The sequence below is a fragment of the Aulostomus chinensis genome, chromosome 11 (genome assembly GCF_037954235.1).
Source record: "Aulostomus chinensis isolate RoL2024-O1b breed Wild chromosome 11, RoL_Achi_v1.0, whole genome shotgun sequence".
Taxonomy (NCBI): Eukaryota; Metazoa; Chordata; class Actinopteri; order Syngnathiformes; family Aulostomidae; genus Aulostomus; species Aulostomus chinensis.
The window spans coordinates 21,150,694-21,171,246 of record NC_141330.1 but is presented as its reverse complement, the minus strand read 5'-3'; the positions used below and the strand labels follow the sequence as shown (position 1 = coordinate 21,171,246).

Below are 20,553 nucleotides of genomic sequence, written 5' to 3'. Positions count from 1 at the left end.
TTTATTCATTCACCCCATGAGAGAAATAAGAGCTATTGGAAAAGTATGAGCATCGGAGTGAGTACGAGGAGGCAGAGTGACCCCTGGCTGGCTGACTAATGGATGCAGGTCAGTACAAGCTAACAGCACTCAAGCAGCAAGAGTGGCGGAAGCCAGAGGGAAGGTGTGTAAGCTTTGGTGCCTATGTATGCAGGGGAGAGACAGTTGTGTAATTAAATGCCCCTATATGATTGTATGGGTGCATGATGGTATGTGAGTGTTTCTGTGATGAAGATGACTAAGCTCTTAGGTTTTTTTGCTCTTCTCCATTCCACCCCCATCAAGCACAGCAGTATGGGGGAGTGCCTGAGCTGTCAAGGATTAGAGCTTGGAGGTTAGAAGCTTCACACATAACTGCCTTTACAAAACATACACCAATATTCTCTGTCTCTCCCCCATTTAACTGCCTGGATAACAGTTGTGCAATCATTGATACATCCAACAACATGGACTTACCACAGAACAGGGCATCTTAATACTGAAAAAGGATTATGAAAAATTACAAATCAGAGTCAGTTTGGATGTTCCAAACTTCTTGGCAAACTTGGAGAATGTGGGCAGGGAAAGAAATGTGCAATTTAAAACCACACCTCCCTGTTATAAATTGAGCTAAAGAATGGACTGCTTCTTTTATGCACTGAGTCCATTTCCAGCTCAGTGGTGTGAATCAGGTGGTTCAGGGGTGGACTTCAGTGGAATGGAGTAGTAATGAAATAAACAGTGTTATATCCCCACCAAATGATTACTCTCATTTTTATGTAAGTATCAGTAGCCTAATCCCTGTGACTATACACATTATGCCAGTAATAATCTAAATCTAAATATTCAAAAGATGTTCATGAATAGACAAGGTAGTTATGATTTAAGAAGGGAACGAAGGTGCACAGGTGTATCTCAGTCTGTGGGGTAACCCTCTGAATAGTCTAAATGTGGAAACAAAAAAGAGCAATAATAATAATAAATTCAAAAGCACCTACAAACTATCATTCATGGACATTCATGCGGGGCTCAAAAGCTGACTTTGTTTAGAAGATGTGATTTATTTTGTTATCAATGGTAATTTATTAATTCTTTGTGAGAAAATGTATATATTCAGATAAAATGTGAAAATGCGTATTGAAAAAAGGATATAGAAAATGTACATTGCAAAAGATATGTAGGAACACATTCACACACACAAACATAGACACACACACATAGATACGCAAGTTGTTTAAAGATGATTATTTAAATTGTAAAGAGGGAGCAGGACAAGATAAGCTTTGACTTCCTTCTGCCCCTTCTTGAACTTATCCATTGCACATGCACCGTATGGATCACGTGATATTCTTTTATGTAGAGAATTTTTGTTTATCTGTATTTGTTTTTGTATGTTTTGATGGATCAAGATGAATAAAGATCAAATCAAATCAAATCAAAATCTAAATCTAAATCACAACAATCTAAACCGCTATATTGGCAAACTCTACATTGTGCAATTATAAAACATTGCAATGCCTTATTGGGTTGTTTGGTTTTTTTCCAGGTCAGTCAAATTCAAACATGCCAAGACTTGCAAAATTACATTTAACAAAATAGAACTGAATAACTGAGACAAACCCTGTGCTACTGGTTAAAGCATGAGAGCTCTCATTCACAAATAACTAAATAAATATAATGAACAAGGCAATGTGTAACAAATAGCATTATTCCATCATGACTTGTTGGCTGCCATTCAATGGTTTATGTTGTAGGCTATAGGATTGAAACCCGCCAGTAGTAGCATTCATTTTTAGCAAGAGAAGGCACTGGCCACTGAGTGTCGCTGTATTGTTGAAAAGACTTCTTGGCCTTCGTGATATTTTTGGGTATTGATGCTCTAATGGGGGGGGGGGGGGGGGGGGGAACATCCCAGTCCACTGAATCAGTTTTACAGCCTGGTTGTAACAATTCATATAATATTATGATATTTTTACATTCCCTAATTCTATTTCATTTTTTGAAGTTGTGCAACTGGCTTGTCTTTACATTTCCTACCTGTTACTGTGTTTGTCTGTGTAAATGGCAGCCTCTCCTGCTATCTCTTTAGCTCTAACATTTGATTTTTTCTTTCCTATTTCTCCAGAGGTAAATACATCAGCTCTGCTCTTTGTAACTGAGACAGTCGTCTGGGAAAAGTTCCTTACCATTTATTTTCTTTGAGAGCTCTTCCTTTCTGGTGTACTGTTGAGCTGTTCGCTGCACAGCTTAATCTTCCATGCAAATACTTACTTTTGGGTGTCTGCGGTAGACGTGCTAATCTATGCTTCTGCTCAAGCGTCATAAATCATACAATGGTGTAGCACTGATGGGCAAACAATGGCTAAGTCCTTTTGTGGATTTTGTAACTCTGATGTTAATCGAGCTGTAGCATGTGCTCAAACGTTTAGAGAGAATCCAGTGATTAACTGTTGGCGTTTAATTAGAGTGATCCTTGTTGTGATGGAGAGGACTTGTTAGCCATCCATCATTGGGTGTTAGAGGAACTTTTAGCCTTGGCTCTGTGCCACCACAGGTGGAACTCTAGTTGCAGCTGTGGGTGAAATCACTGTGTACTTGATCAATTGCTTGAATTTTTTGCAACTCCTCTTGCTATTCTAGAAACTTAAAGTGTGCAGGTGCTTTTTAAAATAGAAATGCACAGGCCACCATTTAGAAAAACACAGTCACAGTTGCTTGCAGTGTATGTGGGTGTGTGTTTACCAATGTAAGACATAAAACATGATATTTTGTTTGCACTTTTGCATAAACACAATATGACCACATAGGAACCTCTGTGTCATCATGTTTGCTAATCTCACGAGATGTAAGGACGCAAGAATGTACTTCTATATTGTAAGTGACAGTGTGCCAAAGTTACAGTATGGTCTGATGATTATCAAGGTTGACATTCAACTATATTATGTACACAATGTGAGTATGTGTTTGTGGCCGGCACTTACCTTGGCACACTGGCATGGTTCCACTCCATGTGCCATTGCTGGTGCAGGTCCTTGTAACATTGGTGTTCCCTCCTATCATCATATACCCCAGCTGGCACATGAATGTCACATTATGGCCCACTGTGATGTCATCGCCAAATCTTAGTCCATTTGCTGGAATTCCTGGGTCGCCACAGGTGATCACTGTTGTTTGTAAAGAATAATGAATTTGAATCAAAAATCATCTCTGAGCAGTGTTAAAATACAGCGGATAAAGACTAAACACAGTATCAGTTTGTCAGGATAGCGCCTGCTGTAACTTTATCCTCTTCAATTTTGTATATATACAATTGTTTATTATTTTCTGACTTGAAGCATTGACATGCTCCCACATATTTCAAATTGGTATCCAGTAGAATGTATGTTTTTTTAATAAAAAGGTGTCAATTTAATGGTTTTCATCTATTAATATTTCTATTTGCTGGTTTACTTCGTTGGTTAAAAAGGTTGATGTTTAATCTAAAGGTCATTAAATACCCAAAGAGTTTATGGAAGTAACATGATCACTGTGTGATGCTGACAAGCGTAGCTTTGCTGGAGTCTCATCCAAGTATCCCAACTGAGAAAAAGTGGGATATACTTTAAGCTTAGTAAAAGGTTTAAGTGCTAGATCCAGCAGCTCCACTGCAATGCCCTTCCAATGATCCACAAATGTCTCAGACCAACACTTAAAATATCCATAGAAAGCCAACTGTTCATGAACTAGAAACCCTTTGTGACAATGCAAACCTTTGGATACAGCAATATTTAATTTAGATTTAAAAAATTTTTTTTTTTTTTACATGAAAACATGACTTCTTACAAGGGCTTCATCCTTGGGCTCCATAATGCCCTGTTACCACGTTTCTGCAGGAAAAGAATCGCATGGACAATTGTACTGTATGTACCTTTGCTGCGTGCATGTGTTCACTCTATGTTTAGAGGAATGCTGTACAACATCCTCGTCGGAGGATTTTGTATCCAGTATCAAGCTTTGGATGAAGTGTCAGATAAATTTCAGTTCAGTGGAGACAGATGAATTTGATGTTTGATAAACAGTGACTCATCGTGTTGGACTTCATTTGTAGCCTTGTGGCCTTGCTCTTGGGACTGCCATGTCTGTGTGTCTGTTGGTCCATTAATAAATGTGATTCATTTTCTTATGTACATACATCAAGGAGGCTATTTGTCCTCCTGCATTTGCGAGATGACCATTTTTTGGACAATTTTAAATGACAAGGAAATGAATAGATGTATTCTGCTCCAAGACCAGAACTTAATCAGTTTTGAAAAAGTTTGTGATCAAAAGCCACATTCAGGAATTCCATTTCAATGTCTGTAACATTCCTAGTTTATGTTTTGACATTTCTTAAAGAAATATATTTAAAAAAAAAGGCATTTACAATGTTTGCAGTAGACGATTTGCATACTGAAAACTGGTTTGTAGGAGGTGGTCCAATGGCACTACCACCCCAGATACATTTCAATATTCTGAATTTCCAATTTTGCCCATTCATATTCAGATTTCAAAATTCAAAATATTTATTTCAATAACCTTTTTAGTTTATAATTAGGAGTCATTGTCCCAGTCACTATCATTCAACCATTCCATTTACTGTTTTGCTCTGACTCACTGGCCTTACATGTAAGGTGATGCTCGAACAACTCACAGTGAACAGTTACTGTATTTATGTCTTGTAGCATATAGTCTACTGAGAATTTATCCATATGGGATTCATATATTTTTTTCATATGGGATTGATTACTTGATCTGAATTTAAATATATGTGATTCAAGATCATTCATTCCCCTACATTCAAAACTACTATGAATGACTTTTATACAGAATGTGCATATTGCAAATGTTTGATTTGAAGAAACTGGCACAAATGACCTTGTTTGGCTCCTTAAATAGGGTGGTTTGAAGGACAATAACAGGAATAGCAGCTGAGTCTTTGTAACTGAGTGTTTGTCTGTATATGGGTACAGTATTTTAGGGAGACAAATACTTGTGTATGGCTTATTGTAGGTATCTTATTCACTAAGACTCAAGTCACTAAAACTACAGTAAAACATACTATCTTGAATTGAATATTAGAAGTCTCTCCATACATGACCCAGTTGGCATGAAAAAAGACAGCTGATGAAAATTTCAGTTGGTATCAAATAGAATGCCTCAAGAGAACATGGAAAAGTAAAGGAAGAAAAAGGAGAGGGAAACAAAATGATTCCTGGACATAAATGTAAATGTTTGCATGTGCTGTCTGTCTGTTGGCTTTGAAAACAAGGCCTGTCAGCACAATGCAGAAAGCTGCAAGCAATTACTAAGTACTGCACCTGCAGTTAAACGGAGCTGGTCTGGAATCCTTGCTGTATCTCCTAATAAATAATTCATATGTATGTATTACTTTTATTTATTGAATTGACTTAAAGTCAGACTTGATTTGACTTGAACTGGATATATTTATCCCGGATCAACGGATTAATGCAATGTAAAAGTGGATTGCTCTTCTGCATACTGTGTACAAAATCAGTTGACTGCCTCAAGTTGCAAACACACCTGCAACACTGATGGGCATGTTGGCAAGTGTATATTTAATCTCAAACCCCACAGAGAGATGACAGGAGGAGGTGGAGAAAGAGGAGAATGTAAATAAAGATAAATAAGCACAATCACTGCATGTAACAACTGTCTCCCTGAATAATCAGCTTTATACTGTTTTATAATAGTACATTGTGCTTTTGATTCACAGTTCCCATCACAAGTCTTTCCTCTGTAAATTTCTTTTATCAACCCCCAAGACTGTAAAACAATGAATTTTTCTGCTTCTCTTTGAGATTATTGAGAGACTTGATCGAGAAACCTAGATGATCAACCACAACTTAAACCAAGAAAATGATTGCCTCCTTAAAGAAGCTACACTGAAACAATCTTTGCATTTAAAGTGTTGATGTCCTTGACGTGACCTTTAGACCAATAAAGTGGGAAGTCATGGCACACAGAAGGATAACAATCACAATGTTGTTGATGAGCAGGCTTAGGAGTGAGAGTAATAATTAGAAGAAATTCAAGACGGATTTATTTTATAGATGAACAACTTGGCTCTTTAAGGTGATTCATTATATAGTCCCGACGTACCACTTAGAAAAAGAAGAAAATATACCTATGAATAATAAGTGAGACATTATATATCTTGCAGTGCAAACTAGACGCAGTTAATTGTGTGATCTTAAGAGGTTAAAAAGGAAATGTACTTATACACAGAGTTCAATCCTGGGTCGAATGTTCGTACATTAGGTACAGGTATTTATCGGCTCCAGCCCAGAGGAACATTGATGTGAACTCAAATTCAGCACGTCTGCGTTCATGCAGGCTCAAACCACAAGAAAGTAACTACATAAACACCATCACGGTGCACTCCCTGCTGTTTTCTACTTTAATGCTTATTTACTCTGCTTTACGATGCTATTGTGACATTGAACGACGCTGCACATAAAAGGGAGTTTGACTGATGAATGCAGGCTTCAGTTCTTGTTCACAGCTAAAGTATTTCGTCAATTTGTGTTAAATGCCTACTGACAGCATATGAGGTACTTTATACTTTAAGTTTTAACGAAACAGATTGAGCATTAGATGAGTCAAAATGATGTTTTATAGCTGTTTAGGGCTGTGATATCAACGCAGCAGGGCTGTATTTATATTTGGTCTGACATAGTTTGACATGAATTGAACAGTTCTATATCCATTCTTTCAGTTTCAATATACTCTGTAAGTGCTCCTGTTTTGTTATGTATGTAATGTAAAGTGAACCCCTGCAGGATGCGTGCCTCTTGATGAAATAAATTACTTTCACCAATAAATAATAAGTCATAAAAACAAACTACTTTTTATATTGAAGTGCAGAGGAGTGAACCGAGGAGTCTCACAGCCTGAGGAAAAAAGCTGCTCTGTGGTCTGGTGGTGCGGCAGTGGATACTTCTGTATCGCTTGCCAAATGGCAGCAGCGTGTACGCGCTGCAACTGACTGGGTGGGTGGGTGTCTTTATCTGTGGGCTTTTCACAAAACATCTGACCTCACCAATCTCACTGATGCTTGGTAAATGTTCTGAGTGGTTTTAATCATCTGCAGCAGAGCCCTCCTGTTCTGGGCCATGCACGACCTTTCCCAATTTGTGATGTTTCCAGTCAGAATTCGTGTTTCTTTCTGCACGTATAATCATTAATCAGTCCTATTTTCACTCTCTCTCTCCAGAGACTCATTTTATTCCAAATATTGAAAATTAGGCCATTCCATTCAACATTTCTGGTGATTCACAACAACCAAAAAGAATGAAGAGGAGAAAATATGGAGATTTTCAGAGAGAAGAATAATATGAAATTATTGTTTGATAGTCATCCTGGTGCATGCTGAATATAGATCGGCATACTCCTTAATTACTGCAAGGCCCATTTGCTGGGATCTAGACAATTAAAATGTGCTCTACCGTTTTGAGACATCACAAGAGGGAGACTTGGAGACATTTATGTGGTATTTGAAATTTTTGAAACAATTTTAGCATCATTTAATTTGATCATCACAGACTAGAGGAACAATAACTAACCCAGTCTTCTATATTTACCACTCAGTTTTAACGGTATAAGATATATGAGCAATTTGTAAACAGTGGATTATTACCATGACGGTACTTAATTTGTTGTGGCTATCTGACACTGATAAGAGTCTCCTTTTTACTTATTTGTCATCCAACTCTGTGATTGCTTGATGTATGATTGGGGTCAGTCAAGAAACACTGATTAGTGCTATTCTTTACTTAATTAATGCTGTGTCTACAAACATCTCACTACTTGGAGTCTGATTGGGTGACACGCTTCTTTGACAGGGCCCCGTCATTATAACACACTGCACTCTGTGTAGTAGTGCTTTTTGCATGTTCCACAATTGCAAGAAATATTATGGCCTTCATGTTTCGTGTGTATGAAACTCACTTGTGCAGTTTGGAGCGATGCCAGACCATGTTCCATTGGCCAGACACTGCCGTGTGGGCAAGCCTGTGAGGAAATAGCCCTCCACACAAGAATACACTATGGAGTGGGAGAAGGTTGTGCCATCCACACGGGAAATGCGGCCATGAGGTGGTGTACCTGGGTTCCCACACTGCACCGCTGCAATACAGGCGAGACAAGAGAGGAGGTGAAGGTCAGGGGTGTAAAATAGTAATGGATTTTCTATTTTCCATATCAGTGATTCATGATCTGAGGCTTGTGAGCCTCCAGTGTGGCTGTGAGATGACTTCTGAAGGTCTAAAGGTGATTAAAGGGCCTTGAAAATTATATATTATTCCCATATTGTGTGAATACTATATTTTTATGAAATCTTTCTTTTGACTTTTGCTGCTGACCTGATGAATATTTGTCACTTGTCTTAGTCGAATAGGTTACTCATACAAAAAGGGCAAATAGATTTTATTGGTTGTTTCTAATTGTAAGTGCATGAGAGCATGTGTGTGAGTAAGTGTGTGCGTGTGGTTCAGAGAAGGGAACACACGACAGCTAATTTTTTCTTTCATTTCGAGATACAGTAAGCCAGCAAAGAAACTCTAATCTAAGGTGCCATAGCTTTATTTAGAGATGCTAATGAGCAGAGCTGGTGCAGTGATACATAAAGCTGCACCCTAATATTGATATCAGCAAATTCAGTGCAGTCTTTGTTTTGTCCACTCCTATCATGTATCCATCACATTTATATTTAGTTGTGTTTAAAAAACAGGATAACATTGGGGTGGTAATGTGAATATTTGCAATTAAATCTGAGAACACAAAGTTTAAACAATTAAATGATTTTTAGTCACATACATTACATATTATTATAATTGCTGTTAAATTCAAAATAGAATTCAAAATTCTTACAACTTATAAAGCCCTCAACAATAAGGCACATTCATACCTGACAGAGCTCATAGTCCCTTATTACCCAGCTAGAACCCTTTGCTCCCAGGATACAGGGTTACTGGTGGTTCCTAGAGTTCTAACAGTAGAATGGCGCCAGAGCCTTCAGCTATCAGGCTCCCCTCCTGTGGAACCGTCTCCCAGTTTCAGTCTGGGATACAGACACCTCTCTATGTTTAAAACAGACTTAAGACCTTCCTTTTGATAAAGCTTACAGTTAGATCTGGCTTAGGCTGGCCCTTAGATATGCTGCTATAGGCTCAGACTGCCAGGGGATATCTCATGGTGCACTGGGCTTCTCTTCTCACTGCTGTTGCAAGATGAGCTTGCTCATTGAGAACTGTTGGGTGTAAATTCACTGAAGGATACTGTGTGTGTGGTACTAGACCTGCTCTACTTGTAAAGTGTCATGAGATAACTTCTGTTGTCATTTGGCGCTGTAGAAATAAAACTGACTTGACTTGACTATTACATTTGACTCAGTTGGGATATTATTGTTATCATGTTAGATGAAAACTTTGTCTCATTGAACTTAGACAAAAATGCATTTTCTGCAAAGTCTTGATGCACAATTCATGAGGAGGAAAAAAAATACTTTTTTTCCCTCCACACTGCCATATCCTCCCCAGAATTCCCTGAATACGCCGACCAAATTGGATCCCTGAAGAGGGACAAAGACAGGGTTTGTGTCATAATGTTTCAACTGCATCATGGCTAATTAGAAAACTGATTTCCTCTCTTCTTAACCTGTTTGGCTGGAAAATCAAATAGTGATTTTGCAGGAGACAGATGTGCTGTAGGTGCTATGGTGATAACTCAATTACCACATGCACACAAACGAGTTTATCGATATGCAACCACTCAAGTGTATATCACAACACACCAGGTGTCATCATCCTCTCATTACTGTAAGCACGCATGTAAACATAAATCAAAGGATGGGAGACTGTGGATTTCTCTATCATCAATTGAAGATATGAGACACATAACTGATGACAGGCTTGTGAGATAGATATTAATCTGAATATCCAGAGTGACTGTTCGCCACAAACTGCAAAAGGTTGTGGATGATGGATGGGTGGGCTTTTAACAGTAGACAGACAGAGAGCCCCAAAACTCATTCAGGCTCCACTGGATTCCTGCCCCCCTCCAACCTGAGATGTAAAAAAATGTCTGAAACAATTATCAGACCAGGAATTCAGTGAGGAGATGGAAAGATAACAGGGCAGGAGAAGTGGAAGATGGAGGGAAAAGCTAAGAAATACGGAGAAAGTGAGACTGAGGAGGGACAGAGGGTGGGATGGACATGCATGGACAGACAGCCAGACAACAAGATTAAGACAGAGAGAAATCAGGGGAGCAGTGAGAGAACAAGGCTGACATTGGGGGACATGAGTCAAGAGAGACGGGAGAAACAGATTCAATGAAACACAGACATATGGAGAATAGTTCAGAGGGCCTGCTGCATCGGTCTATCATAATTAAAATGACACTGGCACTGAGCTGAGCTGGCTGACAGTATGTGGAGGAGAGCAGAAGCTTTCAACCATTTGCCTCAACATCCAGTTGACCCATAAAGGTAATTTATGAGATGTAGAGCTGGCATTCTGTGAACTAATATTTTAAAAAACCACACCAATTCATTCATCACAATCCAAAAGGAACTTGGCTGTAAGTGTCCAGCATTAATGAATATTTCGGTTGCCGTCTAGAAACAAGGGTTAGGGTTAGATGCATATGAGGTACAATTCACAAAGCATGCACATTAAGGCTTACATATGAATAGCGTACACCAAAAAGCTATAAGTATACTATCAAATAGTACTGAGTTGAATATAGAGCCACAACTGCATAAATTGAAATGTAAATGTGTATTAGGTTTTCCTAGTGGACCCATCTCCTTCTTTCCTACTTTTCAAAGGCAACATCACAGACTCATTGTAGAGCTTTCACTTACGTTTGCAAAATGGCTGTCTTCCCGACCATGTCCCATTGGGAAAACAGATCCTCTCCGCTGAGCCATACAATGTATGTCCCACTGAGCAGGTGAAACGCACCTTGCTGCGCACTTTGAAGGTCCCAGCCTCCCTGCTCGCATGGGCAGGTGTGCCTGGATCCCCACAGGTGCCCGCAGACTCACCTACAATGGGGGACAACCAGGCAAGAGGCAATGAAAAAAAGATGCAATCCACATTAGCTGCCTGTGCATGCGTGTGTGTGTGTGCGTTTGTGTGAGTGTGTGTTGTAGGCCTTTGCAAGTTGGTGTGTTGATGAATTACAACATTAATGCTGTGTTTCTCTGCATCAAGCAGAACAATGCAGAAAGTACTTGAACTCAAACTGTTCATCTTTAGAGTCCACCAGAAGGCCACAATAAAACACATAGTGCACCAACGAGCAGTTGTCATCACTCCAACAACCCGCAGGACCAATATTTTTCACTGCTTTGACACCAGGAGCTTTCTGTCCATAAAAGCAGCAGGGCCAGCATTAAAAGGCAACCAGCTGTGTTACGAGAAACAATGTATATTGGTTGACCTCGCAAGAGCAACACATTTACATGATTCTAAATAATCTGTACTGCTTATTGTCATGTAAAAAAACATGCAATACTCTCAGGGCCAGATGCACTGACATATTTTACTGCTTGTCTAAGGTGTAATTTCTTTTCAATGTTAGCGGCTAAATACATGGCCTTGTTCGTCCAAGCAGACTGCACTTGACTGAAGCTGCACTCATACCGCAGTAGGAGGACAAAACAATGATGTTTGTGTGGTTTATGCTTATTAATTCATGGATTGTAATAAGGACGAGTGGAAATGTGGTGCAAAAACATGCAAGGGGACACAAAAAGAGATAATGCATGTGACTGTATGTATGAAAATGGCAGGTGAAAGCTCAGTTCTATTGACAGTGACATTTCTACTAAAAGCAGGTAGGGGTTGCAAGTTGGATGCATGAACAAGAAAACCACCCATAATAGGAGCTGTATTCTAAGCACCATTTTTTTTTAAAACCTTTTTATGTATTCAAGATTTTACTCACTTCCCTATGTGTAGATGTGGGCTAAATTTTTCTGCCTGAACCTGACCAAACACTGACCGAACACTGAACAGTATCGCTCAATTTTGTAAGAACTTGGTCTGTTGTTCTGGTTATCTGCATGCTAATGTAAGTGTCTGCATTGATTTAAGCAACACAAGTAGCCTGAGTGTTGTTATTTTTAATTTTTTAAATTTATAAGTGTAACCAACTTATATTGTTTCCCTTTTTGGTGACCTCATATCTATTTCTAGGTATTGTCAGTTAGCTGCGCCTTTATTTCATTTAGTTGCACCCATGAAAAAAAGATACCGTTCAATTGTGGGTCCCTCACATATTAGCTGATTAAACCACCAGCCACATGTTTACAGTACTTCATTCAACATCAAATGAAAAGGCACAGCCAGCACCCATTGGCTAAGATGCTCTTTGCACTTTCTGGCCTCTCTGTGTTGCACTAGCTGTCATGTACGTATGAATTAACTCAAATAAAAAGAGCGTCTGTGTTTGTCATTAATTCTGTATCCATGCCCCTATTACAGCTATCTCCAGTGAGTAAAAAAATTTGACATGCTCTCTTCCTCAACTACAGGAAATGAGAGTGAGATCACAGGTATGGATTCATGGTGCTGCCATGACTACAGAGCATTTCATGTTGTGATGAAAAACAAGCTATGTTGAGAGGTATGTCAGGATGGAGTCTAAGGGCTTTGCAGGTTTTTGGTTTTGCTCACTGAGGAAATCCTCTGAGTAAAGGAGAAAGCACAAAACACATATAACACCAAGCAACACTTTCAATGCTGCTGCATTAAACCAGTGAAGGAAGGAGAACAGAAACTCTTTGGCAACAGACGAGAGAAGATCAGATAAACAGTGATATAGATGACAAAATAGACGACAGATGGGCTGATACTCAAACAGATACTCAGACAGGAAGATGCTCATTAAAGAGAGACAGGAAGATAGACAGATACTGTGTGTAACATATCTAATCTGTTGTGTTTGTCTGTATGGTTCAGTACATCTTGTCTCTTTCTGAGTTCTGTGCTTTATTGGCTTTAAGATCCTGTTTCTTGAGCTGTGCATACAGTGTGCATTATTTCCTGTGTATTGACTGCTGCTCTCTACAGAACAGCACACAGCTGCACTAATAGTGGATGTGTTGACAAAGCTTTACTGCACAAACACCAAGCTCATGTCGTCTGTGCCCATTGCAGTTCTCACAAGTGTCCAGCTGGACTTGTCAGGCTGAGTGTTCCGTGCAAGGCGGATGTCACCCATGTGCAAAAACATCCACACTGCCTGTATTTGTACTGTGTGTGTGTGTGTGTGTGTGTGCGTGCGCATGTGCGTGTATCTGTAAATTAGTGCAATTGATCCATGTTAGTGTTTATGTGTCTCCCAGTCTGTACATGCACTTGAAAAGACAAGTGAGTGTTAAGTAACAACCCTTCTTTGCTAGCAGGGTATGTTCATGTTCAGTTGTGTGTGCATGTATGTGTGTCTTAGTCCCACAGCAGCTGCTGGTGCTTCATTAACCTCATTGGGTAAGGTGATGCCTACCGGCTAGGTATGTGACACCTATAATCTCACTAATTGGGATGCGGTGGATTTGGTTTGAATCTGAGTTGATATGTGTTCACCAGGCTCCCCTTGTGATGAAATAATAAGGTCTTCTACTCAGCCATGCAACAGATGAGCACAAAAGGGAAATGGCTTGGCAAGCAGTTTTAAGCCCAATCATGCTAATTAACCAGGGAGGACAGATGAGAGAAGGGATGGATGCTTGGTCGGACACATGGATGAGATCTATTGATAATGCTAGGCTGAACTTCTGAGGAATTCATTACTGAAATTATTTTGAAGCTATTGGTGATATACACTCTGAAAATGTGCTGCTTTAGTAAGTTCCACCACAGAGATGAAGCTGTTTTAAGACTATGCAGCAATCTTCTCCACATATCTTTTACAATATAAATCACTAAAAGCCTCAAAGGCAGATTAAGACGGCCTAGAGAGTGAAGAAAAAAAAAACCTAAACATACGTTAACAGATTTTCAAATAATCTATTCTGGTAACATTACAGTGCTAATTGCATCACATAAGTTTTGGTTAATGTGCCTGTAAAAACTGAGTTCAAAAATGCAAACTTGCACGAATTTAAAACTCTCCAGGCATTTGCTGCATCCCAACTTTAGTTCCTGTAAACAACATCCAGCTGTGTTGGGGTTCTGTTGACTTTCAGTGTTGTAACAGATGTTTACTCCTGCATAGTTCTGAATTCATCACAACACCTTAATGATTTAGCTCTTATGAGTTGCTGATGAGAACTGATGCAGTAAATTCAGCAATGCTGTCATACACAGTCTATAATAAACATCTGTATCAATAGTATTAGTAAAGTAAAAAATGTCAATATTTTCTAAATTTTGTCCTCTATTTCCCATTGTTTATATATGAAAATATTCTACATTTTCCATCAATTCAATTGGTAAAAATACAAAAAAAAAAACCTTTTAGCGTTTATAAAAATCCTTTTGTAAATCCTTTTCTATCAGGATGTGCGCTAGAGGTACTGCTAAATAGCTAAACTCGTTACATCCCTTTTGTTTTTAGCTCAGCTCCATGGCATCATTTATTATGATTAAATCCTCTGGTCACTAACTCCAGAGTCCCGTTCTACACCATAAATTCCTCCACAAAGGTTTATTCTCTAAACAGCAATCTCTTAGACTATTTAAACACTTAGGAAGAGATTCATGCTGACTTTCCATATCTGGAAAGATTCATGCTGACTCTCCATATTTCACTTTTCAAGTGATGAGTTGATGCTTGTTAGGATTCAGACATGTCGAACTGAATGCATTTAATTTAGTTTAGTATGCAAGTGTTTTGCTCTGATTATATTGGCTATTTCTCTAAGACAGAACAGAGGGGGTAGTTGGCGATATACACAGATGACCGTGGGGAAATACTATGGCACTAAAAAGTTGTGTATCACTATTTCCAAAAGAGGCGAAGCAGTACAAGTACAGCTAAAGCATAAAGTAATTTTAACCAAAAATTGACCCCTGAGCTTTGCACTGAGTTTGGTGAAAATTGCTCACGTAGTTTTTGTGTAATCCTGCCAACTGACAGAAAACCAGCACTGACAACATGATTTCCCTCCTGGAGAGAATTTTAACAACACATCTTCAAAGAACCCAAAATGGCAGAAGAAGTAAAACATAACATCAAATATTACGACCACCAAAAATATGATTACTACATACTCTATTAGATTCTATAGCTATAATTTGACACGTAAAAATATATAAATTTGTACATAGCAGTAAAAAGCATTTTAACACTCCTCTCTGTTGCAAAACCAAGAACAAAATAAATATACGGAAACAATGACTGGGAGATAAATTTGAGCTTCTGGAATCGTCTCCTACCTGGGAGGCCAACCTCCTTACTACTTCTCTATGGTTCCACTGTGAGTAAACACCAGATATCAAAGGTGAGTAGGGAGTTCATACTGCTATTTAAAGTTGAGGTTTAAAAAAAAACAAAAAAACAAAACTGCTGTCAAACAAGTCTGCTTACAAATATTACTTCTGGGTCAGTGAGTTTAACAAAACAAGTGAACATTCAGTGAAGAGGATCCACTTAAATGGTCAGGAATGCTAGAGTGTGATGGGAGGGAAGAGCACAGGGGGGATTAGAAGGGGAAGTTTGTAGTTTTACACTCCTCAGGCTTTCAGATAACGTCGAGGAGAGTCTGGGACTAAATGTACCAAATGAACAAAAAGTTATATTAAAAATTGACTTGCCAGAGTCTGCATTAGGGTTACATCAAAGTTGATATAATGATAATTTGATGAGAAAACAACATTTCTTCCACAGTCTTTGCCTCAGATATGAGATCATATAAACCTATGTAACTCAGAGTCCTTTTTAGTTATAGATCTCACCAAGACTAATTACATATTAACACTTTACAGTTGGAAATACTCTTGTTAATGGGGAAATAACAGGCAAAGAACACACAAATCAATCGGCAGAGTATCACAGAGTAGAGTATCCACACACTGAATCCACTATAATATAATAGGTATATTTGCGACTGATGTTTTTATGACTGTACAGTTCCTGTATGTTTGGTGATAGGTCAGAGAGGTGGCCCTCACCAGACTTTGTTAAGCTATCAAAGCATGACTTCAGCCTTTACCACTCTTGTCAGCACTGGATTTGGGATGAGCATATATAATCCATCCATCCATCCATCCATCCATCCATTTTCTTGCTTATTCCTATTAAGGGTCGCGGGGGGCTGGAGCCTATCCCAGCGGCTACAGTTCACCCTGGACAGGTCGCCAGTCCATTGCAGGGCCAACACATAGAGACAGACAACCATTCACACTCACACCTACGGTCAATTTAGAGTATCAATCAGCCTAGTCCCCAACTGCATGTCTTTGGACTGTGGGAGGAAGCTGGAGTACCAGAGAGAACCCACGCAGGCACGGGGAGAACATGCAAACTCCACACTGAATGATCCTGTGCCCGAGACGGGACTCGAACCCAGAACCTTCTTGCTGTGAGGAGACAGTGCTAACCACTGCACCACCGTGCCCCTGCAGATATAATCATTTGCAACTTATTGACCCTGTTCGTTTTGCATTACATGGTGCAGTTGGAAAATTTTGGGGAATCATACATATTTTGAATTGTGTAGTTTGGATTACCCTTAAAATATAAAATATGCAAAGGCATCTCATTGGTGGGCAGAAGCCTACACTTGTCTGCCAATGGGACAGTGGCGGTTTTTCCGTGTCGAAGGGCTGGGTGGGTGCATGAAAAGGGGAAAAAAATAGAACCTCTACAGTGCAGTTGCGCATGATTCCTGAGGTCAGTGTCGAGGCTTCAGCTGACTAATGGAAATATTCTGCTTGGACAGCCAGCGAACTCCATGTCTGTGAGTTTTAGCCATTACTTGGCACTGGTCCATTTTTTGGAAAATTCATCAGCCAAATACAGAAATATTCAACCTTCTGTGCCCCTTCTACCTCCACAGATGGCATGAGCATCTACAGTGGCTAGGTTAGCACCTAACATGAAAACTGTGTCACACACTACTGGAAGGCCCAGAGCAGATGGTTTTGGCTGATGTGCTGTACCCAGTGTTGCTCTCATGGGTGTGAGGATCATTTCAATCATTTATCCATATTTGAGCATGTTAGGCAACATACTGGAAGCTAAATTGCCTTTTTTTCCGACCCAGGAGGAAATAATCACGTCCATAGGTTTATGATTATTTGGTGGGCACCCTCCTGGAGATACACATACCACAATTTGGGAATCATGGCTCTCATACAATAGGGTTGAATAAAATGTATTTTTTGGTGCCCAAACTCAAAGCACTGAAAAATGACTTTATACAAAATTAAACAACAACTTGTCATTCCAGAAAAAGTGTCCTGGTTATTCTGTATTATCTACAAACATTGCAATGAACAAATTTCGTTGGAATTACTTACTATCAAAGAAAATAGTCCCTGTGAAAACTGTTGACAGTGTACTCTGTGGACTATTGGGGACATTGTTTCTGGAAAGAGATGTTGCTGCTGAATATTTTAACAGTCATTTTTTTAAATGCTACATGAGCACCACAAATGGAATTCCATCAATCTCTGTGGTATTGGGGTGATGACAATAATGTCCCGCATCAGTACCTCAAAAGCCTGACAAATCAAATAAATAACTAATTCATCTGGGTGGGTATACCACTCGGTTAATTTCCTCCAAATTAAAACAAGATAAACATATCATCTCTCTCTTTTTTTTTTAGGAATGTGATGATACTGATACCAGTGTCACAGAGGACAAGAGAAAAGAGACACTTGCTTGTATTTCATTGCGTTAATTTGTACAGATAAAAGTTGTGCATGCATGACTCTTTTGCATGTATACTGTATTACCTGAGCAGTGAGGCAGGGGGCCACTCCAGTGTCCATTGAGCTGACAAGTGAGCGATGAGTCTCCTATGAGCTGGCGGTCTCCAGAGCAGGAATACCGCACCGTGGAGCCAAAGGTGAATTTCTCTCCAACCATCACTCCATGGGGGGGTGTGCCTGGATGTCCGCAGTCAACCTCTGTGTAACAGAGACAAAGGAAGAATTAAGAAGTTGCCTAATTCATGATATGACAATGCAATGTAATACTGTAAACATTTGTATGAGCTGTCATTTATTGGAGTTAGTTACTACTAAAGCCATCTGACGCCTGCAGCCTAGAATAAATGTCTAAGACAAACACTCCAGTGTATCTCTTTTATTTATATTCAGTTTGAGGAAATACATGTTCTATGTCAACTCCCCACCATGAAATACAGTTTGGTTCAGATCATTTCACCAGACATGTGGAGTCACTATGATAAGGAACATGCATGATGGGGCAGGTGTTTGAGGCCAACATTACTACCTCAGATCAATCCCTAAACTTCATGGATGGTTGCTGTTATAATCCTGAAACCTGAACGACTGATCCGGGGGCAGCTTTACGATCTTGCAATCAGGTACAGTGCCGAATAACCACAAGCCACCAGCACATCAAATATGACTTACATGCTCCCATTTCCAGCATTTAACAACTTGTTCATTTCAAGACACAAATGAGGGCACACAAACACAAGATTGTGGACAGGGTAGTAATCTTGGGTGGTAAAAATGTGTAACAGCATATTTAGAAGTCCTAAAGGTAAGACTTGGAGTACCTTTGAAAATAGAGATGCTCCGTTGTCTTTTAAAGTACAAAAACTATGAAATGAATTTACTACATAAGAGGAGCTGACAAGATTTGTTTTGAAGGAAGAAAAAATGCAATTGGCTAGTCATTTCTGCTTTATAGTTTTCCTCACTAATCATTAAATACGACTATGTTTGGACTTGTGAAAATATTGCCACGTCGAATTTTATCTTGAGGCAACTTCTCCCAACTTTATAAGCCATTTATCAACTGCCAGTCTGCAACCACCCATGCATCATCTCATTCAGCACGCTGATGTCATCACACCCTGCAGCAAGAATCTAAGAAGGGTGTTTATTTTATGTCATTCTGTTACAGGTAAATGTATTGAAACCAAGCAAAAAAAAGTCCAAATAAGCTAATTACACATAGAGACACAGCCAGTGATGATAACATACATGTTGCATTGACTTCTATTAGCAGCAGCTCAGATTTATTCACTGTCAATTACAGTCATAAACTGTACAACATCTCTTGGAAAAAATGTCAAGGAACAGACAGAAACACACAATTAAAAACAGATCAACTGACAGGCTATGTAACATAAAAGGTAGCCACTGTACCAATGCACTCTGGGAGAGGTTTGTCCCAGTGGCCAACTGGTTGACAGGTGAGCACAGACGAGCCGAACAGGTAATATCCTGGGTTACAGTCGTAGAAGACCACGCTGCCGAATGTAAAGTTACCATGCTCGATCTTACTCTCACGGATGGAGTTGGCAGGTATGCCGGGGTCTGTGCAGTTCACCACTGTGAAGAGACAAAAAGAACACAGATAATCACTTTCTATAAATCTTCTGACCTAATTTGATTAGTTTGATTATAATGGAAGAATACAGAGAGAGAATTTCTTATTTTTATTGCTGCGAGGTAACATTGTTGCAATTTCGGGGTAAATTACTGAACATTGTACTGACATGATTACTTACTGTGCCAAATTTTGGAAAAGTGTCTCCTGTCCATAACATTCATTTTATTGTGAGTCCAGTCCGAAGACATTATCTAAATTTGGTGTAGTTTCTATGCTTTACAGTAGTCATAGCTTGACCCTGTTATAGTAATTTACTGAGATTTTTCTTGGCGACATTACACGGGCATAAATTTATTGTGATTTTCAGAGATAAATCAATTATCAATGTACAGGGTAGCAATATTTCCTTTAAAATAACTGATAATTCACTTTTTGGCAGCATTCCCACAACCATCCCATAAATACGTAAAACTGCAATTATCTCTGTCTAAGATTGTGATGGCATACTGAGCAGAGGTGGCAATGAATAACCCACTCACTGCCACATCCACACCCTCTACCTCATCCTGACATATGGAATTGAAGCTAAACATTTACTTGTATTTCCACAGAACACGCTTTTATCTGACCATCAATTAATCACTTTTGAATTTATACTAATCAACTACACTCCACTAAGGAAAACTGTAGTTTCCAGATGTTTGTCTGATCAGGCCGTAGCTAGATTTAAGGAAGCGATTCCATTGGCGCTAAATTCAGTGTCATGTCCTATTATAACAGACAACTGGAGAAAGCAGTTGCTAAACAGCTCTGTGACTTTCTCTACAGCAACAGCTTACCAGAGGATTTCTAGTCAGGGTTCAGCCTAGTACTGAAACAGCACTAGTCATAGTTACCAGTGACCTCATACTGGCATCAGATGAGGGACTGGTCTCTGTGCTGGTCTTGTTAGATCTCAGTGCAACTTTTGATACAATTGACCACCATATCCTTCTACAGGGACTGGAA

General features: G+C 39.3%; 1 protein-coding gene across 4 annotated transcripts in view; it reads right to left on the bottom strand.

Annotated features, from left to right (window-relative positions):
* Positions 1 to 20,553, bottom strand: part of LOC147253765 (CUB and sushi domain-containing protein 3-like) — a 246,750-nt gene that overhangs the window by 31,852 nt on the left and 194,345 nt on the right. For all 4 annotated transcript variants that reach the window (XM_086219046.1, XM_086219048.1, XM_086219049.1 and 1 more), the window contains exons 55-59: positions 19,359 to 19,544; positions 17,970 to 18,143; positions 10,922 to 11,104; positions 8,005 to 8,181; positions 3,000 to 3,182 (exon numbers count right to left, since the gene is read on the bottom strand). In XM_086219046.1, the coding sequence (XP_086075172.1) occupies positions 3,000 to 3,182; positions 8,005 to 8,181; positions 10,922 to 11,104; positions 17,970 to 18,143; positions 19,359 to 19,544 (903 nt within the window). The remainder of the gene's footprint in view (positions 1 to 2,999; positions 3,183 to 8,004; positions 8,182 to 10,921; positions 11,105 to 17,969; positions 18,144 to 19,358; positions 19,545 to 20,553) is intronic.